General features: G+C 34.1%; 1 protein-coding gene across 3 annotated transcripts in view; it reads right to left on the bottom strand.

Annotated features, from left to right (window-relative positions):
- LOC106666993 (inactive dipeptidyl peptidase 10) overlaps window positions 1-17,362 on the bottom strand; it is a 184,723-nt gene that overhangs the window by 21,546 nt on the left and 145,815 nt on the right. For all 3 annotated transcript variants that reach the window (XM_014394576.2, XM_014394578.2, XM_014394577.2), the window contains one exon: window positions 9,635-9,946. In XM_014394576.2, coding sequence (XP_014250062.1) covers window positions 9,635-9,946 — 312 coding nt within the window. The remainder of the gene's footprint in view (window positions 1-9,634; window positions 9,947-17,362) is intronic.

Raw genomic sequence — 17,362 nt, 5'->3', positions numbered from 1 at the left:
TTTATGGGCCTTTAATGGTACAAAATGTGTCAAGGATTATAGTCGTGGTCTGACCCACGCCAGTAATTTAACAGAGGATGAACCGCAGTGGCAATAATGTTGTTCGGATGTCAGGCGTGAGTGATACATTCAGTTCCAATGTACTGTGTAAAAGTTGAATTATTTTAGTGTAGAGATAGCTTCATTGTTGCTGTTTGTGAATATAGTCTGTATGGTGGAGAATTATTACATCGGGTTAATTATTAAAAAGTGTTTTTCATTAAAAAAACACAGGCTTTAACTTTTTAATGTTATTTAATGTTATTTTGAGTATATAGTTTTAATTGATAGTCAAAAATCTCGAAGAAATATGACTTTTTTTTTTAACAAAAAGTTTGGTTTAAACTGTCAAACCAATTTTTAAGTTCGTTCAATGAACCCAGGGTATTATATTTTTCACTACATTCTGCCGTGTATTTAGGATCAAAATCTTAAAATAAGCGCAGTGTCATTTTGAGCGTCGTAGGCTTGGAACGTAATTGGTTTCCGAATCGCCGGCACTCACTGCGTCAATCGACAGTTCAGATCTCCCGAGGGAAAAAACGGGATCCCTTTTGGTATTAAAAGTTTTATAATCTGTGCATTCTCGTTCGTTTCGGGTAAAAACTTTGACAATACGTGGGCAAAATGAGAACGGCAACTACTTTCTATTTTTTATGTGCATTCGTACCTACTGTCGCCATCTTTATTCAGACAACTAAGTATGATTAAATCACCTAATTACAAATTTAAAACTACAAAAAAAACTTACTGTCTAGACCACACGTTTTATTGGATATCGTAGAAAACCGACTTCTATACAATGATATATTGATTGTACAGTTCAAGAAATAAAGTTCAGTTGAAACTTATTTAGTTTTTTCAAAACAGTTGTTGTAGAAGAAAAGTTTTGTTTTGGGGACCGCGGTAGCCGAGTGGTCAGCGGAATTGACTTCCGGCTCGTAGACCCCGCATAGTTTCTCATTATTTTGAATTTTCTTTCCGGGCTTTCATCTTGGCACAATATTTTATATGTTGGCATTAATGCACACGGTTATACAAAGATGGATTGTAGCGATGTGTAAATACCTCTATACAAAAGGAGAATAAATTTGCTATTCAAACAGAAGAAAAGAAGAAACTTTGAAGAAGTAAATAATTAATCTCAACTTGTAAAATAATGAATGGATAACAGAATAAAAATAGAGTTTCTGACATGACTGCCTGGTCATAAAGGAATCTATGAGTACAAAGAGAAAGGGGATAAAATTGGTGTACCAAAATGAGTCTGAAATAGCCTTTCTTAAATTCGCTTTTAACTAAATCGTCAAAATGGTTCAGAGGTCATCAAAGACACATTTTATCATTTTCATTGAATAATGGAACATAGTAAACCACTCTTACTATAATTAAAACTCTATTAATATACGTCAGAGATCTACATTAATGAATTTGTAAGTTTAGTGATGGGAAAGAAATGTCCATTCATATTTTTAAACCGTCAAGGTTTTTGATAGAGGCGTGAGACGTAATCTCAAATGTAAAAGGACTTTTATAATAACCAGTTACAGTAGATGTACAATGTTCTACATTAATAATCCCAGTCGGGGTTTAAATATACCCGTTTTATTCAGACCCTTGAGGACAAAAACGTTAATCATCTCAGAGCTACTAATGGGGGCAGTGGGTGACATGCATTCTGATGATGGATGGATGTAAGGCAACCGGGCACAAAAGTTTATATACGACTTCAGGGTGATGTTGTGAATTGAATTAATTGCCTATGCCCACGACTGTCAGGTGTTTCCAAAGTAAAAAACGGCGAAAAACTATTTTTATATAAAAGAAACACGTGCGAATTAACAACGGAACTCATTAAATCAGAATCATAAACAATTATGTGTACAAAATATTCGTTACCGAAGTGTAAAAGATTTTTTTTTAACGAGGGCTCGCTACAGCAGAGGTCATATCAACCCTCAGGGTACCGGTGTTTTTGAAAAAAAAAAGCCCATTTGTATTTACGTCGGGTTCGAATGCAGCGCCACTGGATTCAAACACGGGACCTTTACTTACAGTGATGTGCGCCGTATCAACGCCTAAACTCTTGCGGCCACCGACGCCCCAACTTGTAAAAAATTATTAATTACAAATTCTAGCTGCTTTATAACATAGAAGAAGTATCACGTAGCAGTTCTATATTGTAATATGGTTTGGTCCGTCAGATACTTTTTTTTTTTTTTTTTTTTTTTTTTTTTTTTTTTTTGACAGGGGCATCCGACAGCTTGGACATTTCAGCCCCAAAGCACTAGCAAAATATCGCAACACGCTCGATAGACACACACGATCACACCAATAAATACATTCATACCTATTTACATTGACCGCACTCATACTGTTTGGTAGATGGAGTACTCGATATTCCTCCATCTACCTATTCCCTATAATAGACTACTCTAATTTGGGGTCGATGGGGTACTTTAAAAGTTTTCCGCCGTAGACCCAAGTCACTCACGCAACATGAGGGGCGATCGAGATCAGCCCCTCTCCATTCACACCAATAAATACATTCACTCATACAAGACACAGAGACACAAAACACATAACTTGACTTCTATATACAATAAAACATTCCCTTAAGAAGCGGGATAGGGGACCCTGAAACTCGCTGCTGTGTCCGAGGACCCTCTTTAAATCTGGCGGCATGCCTACCCGCTCCATGAAGGGAGCCAAGGCACGACACTCTTCGACTATGTGGGACACATCGAGCAACCTTTCTCTGCATAACGGACACCTGCGGGGGAATTGGCCCACCAGCAAGTGTCCATGTGTCAACCCAGTATGACCTATTCTTAATCTGGCAAGAACTATTCCTTCTTTAAAGCTCAGATCCTCGGGGGGCCATCTTCAGGTCGTGCACTTAACACGAAGGAGCCTATTGGATGACCCTGCCCACCGACGCTGCCATTATCCTTATCATCTTTTATACAGCTCATTTAACGTCAGAGGGCCTGATCGCGATGGACCGGTCGGAAGGGTGAGCGTTCCGGCTTTCGCCGCCGAGTCTGCCCCCTTCAGGCCGCTCTTGTTCATTTCCTTGACTGACCACTGAAGATGGCTAAATGCCGAAACCTCTCTCCTTTTCTCTTTCACTTTAACATCTGCGATATACGGAGTATCCATTCGCACACGAAATACTGTGTTCTGCCAAAATCAAAACATCGATTCTGCATAAAAGTCTTACACGATGAACTAGAAATCATCAAACAATATCAGAAAGCTTGAAGGATTTTGTTTAACCAAAAATGAAGTCCTTTGTGAAATTATTTATGCATATTATAGACAGCATAGAACTTCCATGGGAGGGACCAAGAATAATTTTTGGGGTCAAGGCTATTGCAAAAGTTCACAACTCTTTCCAAAGAAGAATAAAAGAACTCGCATAAAACCAAATGCTGTATAAAACAGTCTTAAGAAGTATGGTACATGTGCGTGGGGATGAACCTCAGCAGTTGATTTGTAAAAGCTAACAAAAAAAAAACTTAACAAAGAAATCAATGGTCTCTGATTTTAGAATGGATATCATAAAGAAGTTCTTTGTGTACTTCAAGTTCCACAGCAATTATCCGTTTTAATTCTGGGCCAGAGTTCATCATGCTTAACATCGCGGATAACACAATATTAAATACTTTCGATAATTCCTCCATTTAATTATTCTTAATATTTGTTCAGTGCTATTATACTACTATTCATATTTATTCTTTTACACTCTGGCTAATATGATCACAGGCGACCAGGTCCTGCCATGGATAAGAAAGAATGAGCTGTGCGGTATTTAGTAGTACATACGACATATTAATGAAAATCGTACGAAGCTTACGATGAACAAAAGAAGCCACATAAAAGCCAAATGTCCCATTGTCCAGTATAAAGCAATCTTAAGAGCTTTGTTAGGTAGGAGCTTCTTCAGATAACTAAGGGATCGGTGGGTCGAGTTTTGAGAACTTTGACTCGGAGAGATATGAAACTTCTTTCATTTTGCAGAAAATCGATTGTAGATTCTAGAATTTTATTTTAACTAGAATGGATGCACAATTAAAATAACGGTTAACTCTGATAAATGGACCACTCATTACCACGACTTTCCTCACTAATATTCATTTTTTGGAGTAACATTTGAGATAAATAAATTACAATTATTTTCCATTAAAAACGAGCGTTTTTGCAAAATTTTAACGATTTTTTCTGATTATGAGCGGATTTAGCAAATGCTATACACGAAAATGTATTGTTGTAAACGATATGACCTGTTTTACTTTGCTTGTTTATTTTTTTTTGGCAAATATAATTCTTTTTTTAACTTAACAAAAAACGTATTCTCTTTGGTATTAATTTACAAACGCGCAGGTTAAAATTTTAATTTAATACGAATGACAGATATCGAGGAAAAAGTAGTTTGAATCGAGCAAAACAAAACTTTTCAGGAGAGCCACTTTTGTAGTGGCGACGCGGTTATGTTATAAAGTGCAAGTAATGACGGTTTTATGAACTTGTACGCATTATTATGTACCCACCCTTCTGAGTGCTATAAAGCTCTGACTCCAAACATTCACTCGTAAACTAATTTATCCTATTCCCATCCAAGCTTTAATTTATCCTTTTAAAATTCTTAATTTGGAACGCCTAATGTATACAAAAATCCTATTTTAAATTACATATAAAATTTATTCCAATTTTTTGATTAGAATTTTGAATTTTTGTTCCATAATTTATACTATATTATTATTATAATTATTACAAATTCAAAAACAAAAAAACGGGACGTTATATTTTGTTGTTTATTTCAAAATATAATATAGAATTAGGCTACATCCATGGAATCACCGAGATTAAATTAAACGTTTTTTGGTCATAGTTAGTCGTAAAATATTAATTAATTAAGGACTAGATCGATCATTACGTCAAAAATATACCTAAAGCCAAAAAAACCGGACAATCGTATTTTGTTGTTTATTTCAAAATATAATATAGAATTAGGCTACATCCATGGAATCACCGAGATTAAATTAAACGTTTTTTGGTCATAGTTAGTCGTAAAATATTAATTAATTAAGGACTAGATCGATCATTACGTCAAAAATATACCTAAAGCCAAAAAAACCGGACAATCGTATTTTGTTGTTTATTTCAAACTATGATTTTCATCGCCAGATTAATCACATTGTACTTATTTTAATGTAAACCAAATTACAAGATTTTTAATAAAAATAAATTAATTATGATGGTTTGAAAGAAACTCCACCAAAACGCCGGAAAATCATTTACTGATAGAATAAATTTAACTAACAATTACATAATTTCATTTTTGCTCGTATAACATACTCTTTACATATCGTTTGAAATAAACAGTGACCCCGTATGCCTAAGGAATTTTTTGTGGTAATAAAAAAATTGATTTTTTTGTTATTTTTGAGAAAGGATAGAATAGAATTTTTTATTATTTTATTTCATTCTATCTATTTCATTAGATAAGTGAATGCTTCCTGGTTGGTGTGAAATCTTCAGATCTATGAAGAATTAAATATTCATAATATGAAGGTGTCCATCATTTAAAAATATCAGAAATTTGACAATTTGAAAATTGTCAAAAGTGCATCCGTCTTAAATATGGGTCAGGGGGTCATCATTCGCTTAAAACCACGGCTGCTACAAGACGTCCTTATGAATTACAGACTTTTGGCCATTCCTTTATTTAATTACTTTTATTGCTCCATTTTAAAAAGATAGTTCATACTCATAGTAAGTTGTTTTGCAACGATCCGGATTTCGAGCTCTTTAGCTCATCATCAGGTTGAACCCACGTCTCTCGACATGGATTGCAACCCACGCCTACGCGACGTTCTAATGAGAAGATGGTTTTTTAATGGCGCTCGATTTGAACGTGCGAAAAGCGGAAATTATAACACAAGTAAATATTAGAAATATTAAATAATGTAAGAAATTCATTATAAATTAGTGATTAAAGATAAAAGATAAAAAATTAGAATGATACCTTAATATTATTANTACCTTGCGGTATACCGGCCTGTGTCTGTTTGAGTTCTGAGAATTCATTGCCGCACCTCACTCTGAAACAGCGGTCAGTTAGGTAGGATTTCATTAAAAGGTAATAATGGGAGGGTAGGAAGCGCTTAAGTTTAAAAAGTATGCCTGGATGCCAGACCCTGTCGAAAGCCTGTGCTATGTCTAAGAACGCGCCCAGGCAATACTCTTTTATAAAAATAATACCAATTAAAAATTAATTTAATTATTTGGACGTTTAATATTATTTATGTACATATTTAAAATGGATGGTAGATCAAAATCTGTTATTAATGTATTATCTGTTATTAATATTAATTAATGCATTATATTATTAATGCATTTATCACATGTTCAATTTTACATTTTTTAATTTCAAATTTGACAAACCAATCTAGTTCTCTCCCTTTGTTGAAACTATGTAACATTGTTGTATTTAAATTTGAATTGAAATTATGTTTTTTTTCTTTTAGATGGTCCTTAAATTCCGAAAATTGCTCGATTTTGGCAAGTGTTCTTTTACTCTCGTTTTTATTTCTCTACCGCTTTGTCCTATATATTTCATTACAATTGAGTTGGTAAATCCCGCCTTTTGCCAAGTTGTCTACCTTGTCTTTTGATTTTGAGAGGGTGTCTTATATCATTCAAATTTTTTATCTTTTTTCTTTAATCACTAATTTATAATTAATTTCTTACAGTATTTGCTATTATAATATTTATTGTGTTATAATTCCCGCTTTTCGCACGTTCAAATTAAGCGCCATTAAAAAACCAGCTTCCCATTGGAACGTCGCGTTGGAGGGGGTATCAGCGGGTTCACTTTTGCAATTCATGTCGAGAGACGTGGTTGTACAAATCCTTCAACCTGATGATGAGCGCTAAAGGGCTCGAAATCCAGATCGTTGCAAAACAACTTACTGTGAGTAGGAACTATCTTTTTTAAAAAAAGGATTGAACACCAGACTCACCCCGTCATTCATCATTTCTACTGTTATTGCTGTTCCTATTTATACAAATTATTTATTTTATCACAGTTTATTAATTGCTGTAACACCCAATTGACAAAATATTACAACTATACTTATAAATTATATTAAAAATCAAAATATTGTAAAAAAGGGATGGTCTTTTTGACAATATATTTGTTGGCTTTAATCTAGTAGAGGTAATTACCTTCAATAAATTAGAAGGTGATAATCGAACACTTGATGAACCTTTTGCCCGGCTTATCCTGTCATTACCGTTGCCGCATCGGTAAAATCTGGAAACCAACCTTGCCGCAAAAAGGTCAACATGAACTTTCGAGTTTATCCTTTTATCGGTTTATTATTTTTTTTACGAGCCAGCTTATAAATTAACCAACGACCTTTATTGTGAAATAATTACACCCCGTTTGTACTTAAATTCGTTTTATCTGATCTTTTCAGGGGCCGCAGATACAAAAATGGCCGGGCTTTTACCATGGGACGCTTTATTACGCGCTTGGAAAAAGATCAGGGCCTTTTCCTATAGTTTTTGCCCCGTCTCTTAAACGCTGAATGATTCGCGGCTCGGCTAAATTGGCTCATCTGGATTTCTTTTTCTCACCCTTTCACTCTATTCTCTGAATTGTTCTGAGTCAATTTTTTATAATAAGTTAGAGGTTTTGAGCAACACTTTTAAACAAATAAAAAAATAATCAGTTGATTAGAAAATGCCTTGCTTACTGCTGCAAACTTACTGCGTTGATCTAACCAACTGACCATTTTGACATGAAAAACCATGAAATAATTTCTAGAAACTTAGGTATCTAAATTGACTTTTTAGATTCAATTCGTAGCAAAATAATAAGTCAAGATTTTCTTTCTCTAATTTTTTAACAATAAATAGTAAACAAGCATTAATAAAATGATATTTTTAATAATTTTATCAACAAAAATACCTAGTTACGGTTATATTTTTATGATTCGAGTATATTTCGAAGAAATGATTTACTTGTAGTTGATTTTTGTTGGTCAAGTATAAATCCAAAACTTGTTCAAATACACTACGCTAATTCTAGGATGTAATCCAATGAACAAAAAGTTTATAAGACATGTGAAAGTGTTATCGATCAGCTGTAGATGATTTTTTAGCATCAGGGATCAGGTCTAATCGAAGAGGATTAATATATCTGTCTTTCTTTATTCGGTCTTCATCAGGGGAGAAAGATAATATACATGTTGTGAATAATATTTTTTTCAATTAATTAAGGTTTTTAGTTGAGATAAAAAAGTTAGTGTCACGAACGGGATTCGAACCCACGATCTTCGGCTAGATTCGCCGCTGCATTACCATTTGAGCTATCGTGATTTCGATCCACTCGGACAAATGGCAGTAAAAATGGCAAAAAGGAGGAAAAATTCAAAAGATGGGGTTGAAATGGGAAGTGGATTGAGGTCACGATAGCTCAAGTGGTAGAGCAGCGGCGTATCTAGCCGAAGGTTGTGGGTTCGATTCCCGCTCGTGACACTGACTTTTTTATCTCAAATTAAAACCTTAATTAATTGAAAGATATTAATTGGTCAAGCGGACCACGGAAACTAGTGAATTTAATAAGTTAAAATGAAGTATACCTTCACTAAAGCTCTCCGTGGCCATTTCATTTGTCGCCGAGAATCAAATAGATTACACGACATTTGAAAAATGGCAAAAAGGAGGGAAAATCAAAAGATGGGGTTAAGATGGGAAGTTAGTGTCCGAGTGGATCGAGGTCACGATAGCTCAAGTGGTAGAGCAGCGGCGTATCTAGCCGCAGGTCGTGGGTTCGAATCCCACTCGTGGCACTGACTTTTTATCTCAACTAAAAACTAAAATTAACTGAAAGACATTAAATGGCCAAGCGGACCACGAAACTAGTGAATGTAATAAGTTAAATGAAGTGTATCTTCTCTGTTGCCATTTCCTTTGTCGCCGAGAATAAATAAATTACACTACATTTGAAAAATGGTGAAAAGGACGGAAAATTCAAAAGATGGGGTTGAGATGGGAAGTTAGTGTCCGAGTGGATCGAAGTCACGATAGCTCAAGTGGTAGAGCAGCGGCGTATCTAGCCGAAGGTTGTGGGTTCGATTCCCGCTCGTGACACTGACTTTTTTATCTCAACTTAAAACCTTAATTAATCTATAGGTATACGTTCAAAAATTAATAAAAAATGTTAATTCTACTAAAAATTAATAATACTTTTTAATTGGACCACATCCTGATGCTACAATATTTTCGCATGGAAAAAGGAGTGGAGACGGCAATTTTATTATTTATTTATTAATATTTATTTTACTATTTAATTTATTATTATTTTATTGCGTACTGTACTGAGTGAGTTTTGTAGTATGAGCCTTACCAATCGGTGGTGACGCAGAACATATTACTATATGTAAATTTAGCACAGATGGAATATTTTATTTCAGCAAAAGAAACTATTTTTACTGTCAAAGAATGTTCAATTACAATAAAAACATTTGGCCAGTATGACCCAAAGTGATATTATTTAAAATAATATAAAGTAAATACTCACAATGGTGTGATTGGACACGAGGCGAGTGATGTTGTCGGTGGTGGTAGAATAGACGCTCAGCCCGCCGTCGTCAGCGTGGAACATGAAGTTTTGGGAAGATGCCCAACTGGGCTTGACTCTCCAGGGCTTGAGATCTGGCCTCAGAGCTTCCTGGAGGACCATCCTCCTACCTGACCAGTATAGGAGTTCGTCGACGTAGCCCAGGGTGTAAATTGCGGTGACGATCCCGGACACGACTCCCCCGATGACGAGAAGGCTCAGGATCACCGACATCCAGTTCCTGCCTTCGTCCTGCTCCGAGATGACCAGCTCCTACAGCAGACGACTCGACAAAACATCTTACAGTCTTTCTTACACAGCAAGAACCATTCCCGTGTAGGTATTGTGAAGAAATATTTTCTTATGCGTGCTAATTGATAGATAAAGATTAATTTAACATGAATAAATGAAGGCATAATGGTTGAGACACGGCATATCTTAACGTCTAAAATGCCAATGCTATTTTAACTTTTTTTTAGTAATCTTAACATTTATGAATGTCTTTTTACATAAAATATGAAATGCTTTTATCAGCAACTCAAAACTCTTGATGCTTCCATTTAAAGTAAGTTGGTCAACCCATATTCATTTTTACACTCCTTCAGACTTGAGGGTTCATAGTCACACAGTATTCATCAGTTCAAACAGCTTAGGAGCTTACAGAATTTACAGAAATATTATTAAAAAAATAATAGCATTATTTTATAATAAACTTCCTAGCTACAAAATGACATTTCAGACGTTGTTTATTATCCTGAATTAAGTTTTAATGTATGTATAACGTACCAGGGAATTAAAAGTTCAGAAAAAATTTACTTTGTCTATATTTTACTTTGCTTTATATTTTACTTATAGTCAACTTTGTTTATGCTTTGTGTATATTATACTTAAAGAGCACTAGACCAATAATAAACAATATTACACAAATGCATAAAAAATTAAATGTGAAGTATTAAATTTTTTGTTAACCATTGATTCAGAAATATGAAATATTAATTTAATAGCAAAAGTATTTTCTATTCATGTTGATTTAATTTCTTTTTGATAATATAAATGTTATTCTATTTTTATAGGTAAAAAAGCTATTTTAAGATGATCAGATTATTTTATTTTATAAATTGGTTCTTTTTGAAATTATCTCTGCCAAATTATGAAAAGCAATATGTAATAAAACATGTGGATAAAAAGTTTTCTTTCTCAGTACGAGCGTTAAAAAATTTGATTCTTTGTACGAAAATGTTGTGACAAGCCGTCTCAACCATTCTATTTTATTCTTTTAACTATTCCTATCCTAAAAATAACAATACCTTGGAAATACTGCACGTTTTTAATATTTAAATGGTTTTAATGTCTGCAAATTAATTACAAAAATTAAACTGAAGAAATGAGAGAAGAATTCAATCGATTGAAAACAAAAATAAATGTTGTCTCTCTGCTGTTAGAATGTTAGAAATACAGTGAGGATTTAATGGTTATTAAGTATTTTATTAACAACTTTATTGATAATGAATAAGCATAGGATTTAGATTTTTCATACACGTTGGACAGTTATGAGATACAAGTAATTTGAGCGAGAGTTATAGGCGAGCCGGGTCGTTTACTTTTTATGACGGTGTAATAATTTGAAAGGATGTGTCAGTTGTTGATCTGTGTGTTTATCAGGTTCCGCGTGTTGTGTTTGAATATTTCAGTTTCCAACTATGACCATATTTCGTTCTTTTTTGCATGATCGAATTTTCAACTTGTCTGTATTGTTGAGCGTGTACTTTGTTTAAGGTGATTTGCATAGATTGATTTTCCGCCGACGTTCCTAAAAGACCTAATATGTTCTTTGTTATATGTTTTTTTGTTTTCATGCCAGACTATCCGATGTTTTCTTCTCGTGTTGGGAAGTTATTGAAAGGTGTATTGAAGTTTATAAGTTGGGGTTGACGATAATTTAAAAAAAAATTATTTATTACATAAACTACTTGGGAACATTCACTCGAGAGATGAATCCGGAGTGCTTTCGAAAAGTCGTCACTCTCGAGTCCTGTGGAGGATGAGCTTACTCTGCATTTGCCGTGTCGATCGAACTTCTGTTGATATTTGCAGAAGATATGGCCAGATGTGGCTGTAACTCCTCCACTCCTGTGGAAATTGCCCTGTAAATTCTCGAATTGGGAGATGGTCCTCTTCTTTGGGCAAAATGGCACGGTTACTTGCCCGTTTAATGCTTAACCAAGCTACTATTACAATGGTTATAGCGATGGGTAATGTTACGATGGCCATATTTCTAAAAATACCAAGATGTTTTCTCGTCTCAGTATGAAATTATTTGCAATATCTTCCAGGCTGAGCGCTTTTAAGTCTCCGAAACTTCGTATTTCGAGTTTCATCATGGTTCAAGTTAATATTTGGTAAAATGAGCGGTTTTCTTCTACGGGGGTTTTCTTTTGGAAAATTAGTTGACTCTGGAGTCGTATGGGGGTGAGCTTATTCTGCACTTGCACAGTCGATCGAATTTCTTTCGATGGTTTCGAAAGATGTGAAAAGATGTGGCCTTAACACATGTATATCGCTTCTGACTAACAGGTTCGTTTTGTTGATGATTTTTCTCAGCTCGTGTCCTCAAAGAGATTTTTATCCCTATTTATTAAATAAATTATATAGTCGAAGTTTGTTAATGTTGTCCATCTCCCAGGGACTATTCCCGGTTTGTAATTTTTTTAAAAATTTGTGTCTTTGTTTATTAGTACTTTTGCTGTAATCGTAGTCGCGCGGTATGTTTTTGTATTTGTAATTCGTTTTTAGTCTGTTTTTAATGTGTACGAATGTAGCCAATTTGGGTTGAACATCCCAAAATGCTTCTGAAAAACCAAAATAGCGAAGCAAGGCGAACCAGGATGATCATAAGCGATCAAACTCTGCCTCACCACAACGACTTGCGGGGAACACACTTACCCGATGCAACGCTACGCGACGCTGACAGATGCTACCCGACCCAAATCCTACGTCCAATTTTCTATAAGGTTGTATTACCCCTGTGCACATCTGCCCGATGCTACCCTACTCTACGCTCTGCGATCTGACACCCAGTTTTTCGTCGGGTAGGATCGAGTAGAGTCGAAGACAAAAAAACCGGAAACTCATATTTTTATTTCAAGCTTCATGTATTATTATCGTTATGTTAATTACAACATGCTTAATTTAATATAAACCAAATTAACCGAGATCAAAAATTCGTTAGTTTTCAAAAAATATAATTAATTTTAACGGTTTGGTAGAAAATTGATCACACCGGAATACCATTTTTTTATATAATGAATTTAACCAACAAATTAACACACGGTTTTGTTCATAAAATTTAACTAACAATTTATTTCATGGTTTTGCTCACAAAATTACACAATTTTCGTCGACTAGCGTCAGAACAGGAAACTCATATTTTTTGTAGTTTATTTCAAACTATGTATATGTATTTTTGTCGTTATATTAATTACAACATTCTTATTTTAATGTAAACAAAATTAAACAATATCAAAAATTCATGAGTTTTTATAAAAAAATTATCTAATTATGATGGTTAGGCAGAAGATTTATCGAAACACTGGAATAACTTTATTTAAAGCAATTAAATTTAACTAACAATTTATTACAGTGTTGTGCTCAAAATAGTGCATTAAGAACAAAAGAGGCGTTGCGATTGCGATACTGATTATTGTGATACACGCTGGCGTGGCGCGCGCTTGACGTCGCATAGATGTGCACACCCCACCAAAACGTGACAAGGCGTCGGGTAGCATTGGGTAGCGTCGCATAGCGTTCATCGGGTAAATGTGTTCCCCGCTTTAAAAAAAAAAAAAAAAAAAAAAAAAAAAAAAAAAAAAAAAAAAAAAAAAAAAAAAAAAAAAAATCACAGGCATTTAAATATTTATTGAAAATGATTTAAGCAAGTACGGAGTAAGGACCAATAATAAAAAAATTACCAAGTTATTGGCGATAATGTCGGAAATAATTATTGTTAAGGTTAATATTAATGGGTTTTTCTTTTTTTTAAACAGAATAATAGAAAAACAATTTATTATTATAAGGATATTTAGTTTAGTATAAAGTTGTCGAATTCATTGTCAAATGTGTGGTGATTGGTGACCGTTAATCGATAATTATTCAGAAATCGTGAGATGCGGTCTGGTGTGATGTAGGTTTCAGAAAGACATTTTCTTTATCGTGCCAACGTTTCGATCTTTATTGAGATCATCTTCAGGGCTCAAAGTGTTTGTCTTCTGTGTAATTGAGCCATTCTTGCGTGTCGTGTTGAGAGTGCACTCAGTCAAGAATGGCACAATTACACAGAAGACAAACACTTTGAGCGCTGAAGATGATCTCAATAAAGATCGAAACGTTGGTACGACAAAGAAAATGTTTTTCTGAAACCTACATCACACCAGACCGCATCTCACGATTTCTTAATAATCAATGTCAAATTTTGAAATATTTTTCTCTATTAATATTACCGACTTATTAACTTAAGTTTTATACATTTTTTGAAATAGTTAAAGAATTTTCTGATAAAAGCTATAAGTTAGTCATTATGACATCAATATACAAGAAAAAGAAACATGTACAAAATTCACGTGGTAATAAATAAGATCGTTATCGTGTTTATTTTACGATCGTTTTCATGTCGAAGAGAGTGATTAGCTAGAAAGCTCATGAATTGGGTAGGGCCCAAGAAAAGAAAGAAATTTTGAAGCATTAAAGCTCACGAGAATGTGCAAGTAATTACTTTTCGGGCTAGTGTTGTACCAGTGGACGGCGTTAGAGGATTTGAAATCGCGGGATTGTAAAATTTTTTATTTATTTTTAACACCGCCACCAGGCCGTTATTATATATCCCCTGCTTAGCCAAATTAAATTGGCGAAAATCCACTCGGTGAAGGCATATATTTCCTGTTACCAAAGTAGGATTAGGACCCTCTGAGGTTAGAATATCGGTTTTCACTTACAGGAAGCAAGGACGGCTCCGCGGCCCCGATATATTTCGCCGAGGGTCGCCTTTGTTCCGGAGGGCTCAGCGTTTAGCAAGGGCCATGAAACTTTCTCGACCCTCATTATACGGCCGAAATCTGCCGGTTCGGATCGGCTTAGTATCGAAAAGAGAAATCCGTTTCAGTGGAAGACAGGGCGAATCCCAAAATTTCATAACGAAGCCGACTTTGCTATCGGAAGTTTAACCCAGTAAAATTTCGAAAGTTATATCAGTAATTACAATTAATTAAGGTTTTTTAATTGAGATAAAAAAGTGAATGGCACGAGCGGGATTCGAACCCACGATCTTCGGCTAGATACGCCGCTGCTCTACCAGTTGAGCTATAGTGACCTCGATCCACTCGTACACCAACTTCCTATCTCAACCCCACCTTTTGAGTTGAGATAGGAAGTTTTTGTCCGAGTGGATCGAGGTCACGATAGCTCAAGTCGTAGAGCAGCGGCGTATCTAGCCGAAGATCGTGGGTTCGAATCCCGCTCGTTTCATTGACTTTTTTATCTCAATAAAAAACCTTAATTAATTGTAATATATTAATTGGTCAAGCTGACCCCGAAATTAGTGAATTTAGTTGAGTAAGTTTTTGTTATCGAGCTTTGTTTCGTTTTATTAAAGTGAATCGTAATCGTAAATGAAATATAGTAATTTCTGTAAGCAGGAGCGCTTAAACCACTTCGTTTTATACAATACTTTTTCAAATTATTCTCAATTAAACTTTCATGAGCTAAGCAGGGATTCCAACCCAGAACCGCTAGGGTGACAAATATGCCATCCTAACCTCTTGGCTACTGCCGTTTTGAATTTTGAATTGAACATTTGACATGTTTTGAAATGTGTAATCTTGTCGGGTCGCAATGACTGTAATTAAATTGTAAATTTATAAAATAAATAAAATCGATAAGAAGATAGCAAACCCGGTCTTAGGGACGATCTCGGAGACTTGACATGGTTTCTATGCAAAAAAGTTAATGGACTGTGGGTCCAAACAGGTCGGGACATTTCCTTACAAATAAGCATAAAATGTACAGTTTAATCAAAGGCCTCGCAGCAAACAGTCCCGTGTGGCATATTACATTTTCCCTCTGGACAGCCTAATTTGGTTCGAGCTCAAAAATTTTTACCACTTCCAGACGAAATTGGTTTCATTCGAGTGTAATGTTACGGTTCACTCGTGAACCGTTGAAAACGAAATTCTTAGGAATTTAATTTCGACCTGGTAGAAGTTCACTTTGAAAATATCAACTTTATCTCGAATCCTTGTTAACATTGAAGCAAAATGGTTATTACCTTCCTTAATTATGATTTATCTTAGTGGTTGTCCTGTTGGTCAACGGGCTTCTAATATTTTTTACCAAGAAGAAATATTTAAAAATTGGTCGTCACCGATGATTTAGGACTGTCTATCCTGTTGGCCTTTGGTTATAGACAATTTTTTAACCGATATATTGATTTTTTCAGTTAAAGTAACCCTTTTTAATTTCAAATTAACTCTTTTTACATCACAATTTTTAATTTTAAAACCATCCCGTTTAACTTGAAATTAACTGTTTTAACTTCACAATAAAAAACATCTTTTGTTTAAAAATGAACCCAGCCATGAAATAAGCTTAGAAGATGTTATGAAATATAAGCAAGTAATGTAAATGGCCTGTATATTAGATAATTTTTTAAAATTGAATAATTGGGCTCTTAGATGTAAATAAATTACAATTAAAATGATTTAAAATTAAATATAAATGATATAAAAAAATAAATAAAAACAAATGATTATTAATTGTAAATTAACTGAAATTTTATCTGTGTAAAGGTCTAGATGTTCAATCAGGGGTTCAACTATTTTTTGTAGAGAAAATATATTAGAAAATTGGTCGACAGATCCATCATTTGGTCTGCCAATCCTCTTGGCCTTCTTTGGTTATGTACAATTATTTTTCGATTCATATCTTTATTTATTATCTTATATATATATATATATATATTCTATTTATTTTAACTTCGAATTAACTGTTTTTAACATCATAATCCCTTTTATTTAAAAAAAAAAAAAAAAAAAATGAATTAAGGTACTGGTATGAAGCATAAACAAGTCAAGTAAAATCCCTGTATATTTGAGAATTAAAAGAAAATAATTGGGCACTTACAAAAACACTTGAAAATTAATTACAATTAAAATTACATAATATTTTAAATTGAATATAAACATAAATTATTATTTTTTTAATTTGAATTTTTTTAAATATAAAATAATTGGACTTTTAAAAAAGGTATGAAAATAATTACAATTAAACACTTTGAGTGAGTAGAAATACTTTGAGTGAATATAAAAATAATATATTTTGCATTGTATAAATTCACTTTTCCACATACTAAATGTATTTGTTAAATGTAAACAATGTTTGTAAATCCCAATCTCTGAAGATGATCTCAATAAAGATCGAAACGTTGGCACGATAAAGAACATGTTTTTCTGAAACCTACATCACACCAGACCGCATCTCACGATTTCGGAATAATTACAATTAAAATTAAAAATTACATAACATAAAATGTAAAAATAAAGGCTAATTCTTTTGTGTGGTTGTTGGCCCTCGAGGATCTTACTCGTCCTCACAGAAACCCTCACCCGATTAAGAATAGGCCATGCGAAGTTGACTCACGGA

This window comes from Cimex lectularius, unplaced genomic scaffold (genome assembly GCF_000648675.2).
Source record: "Cimex lectularius strain Harlan isolate CLEC.00 unplaced genomic scaffold, Clec_2.1 scaffold25, whole genome shotgun sequence".
Classification (NCBI taxonomy): Eukaryota; Metazoa; Arthropoda; class Insecta; order Hemiptera; family Cimicidae; genus Cimex; species Cimex lectularius.
Note: the sequence above shows the minus strand (reverse complement) of the source record. Positions and strands in the feature narration are given on the sequence as shown.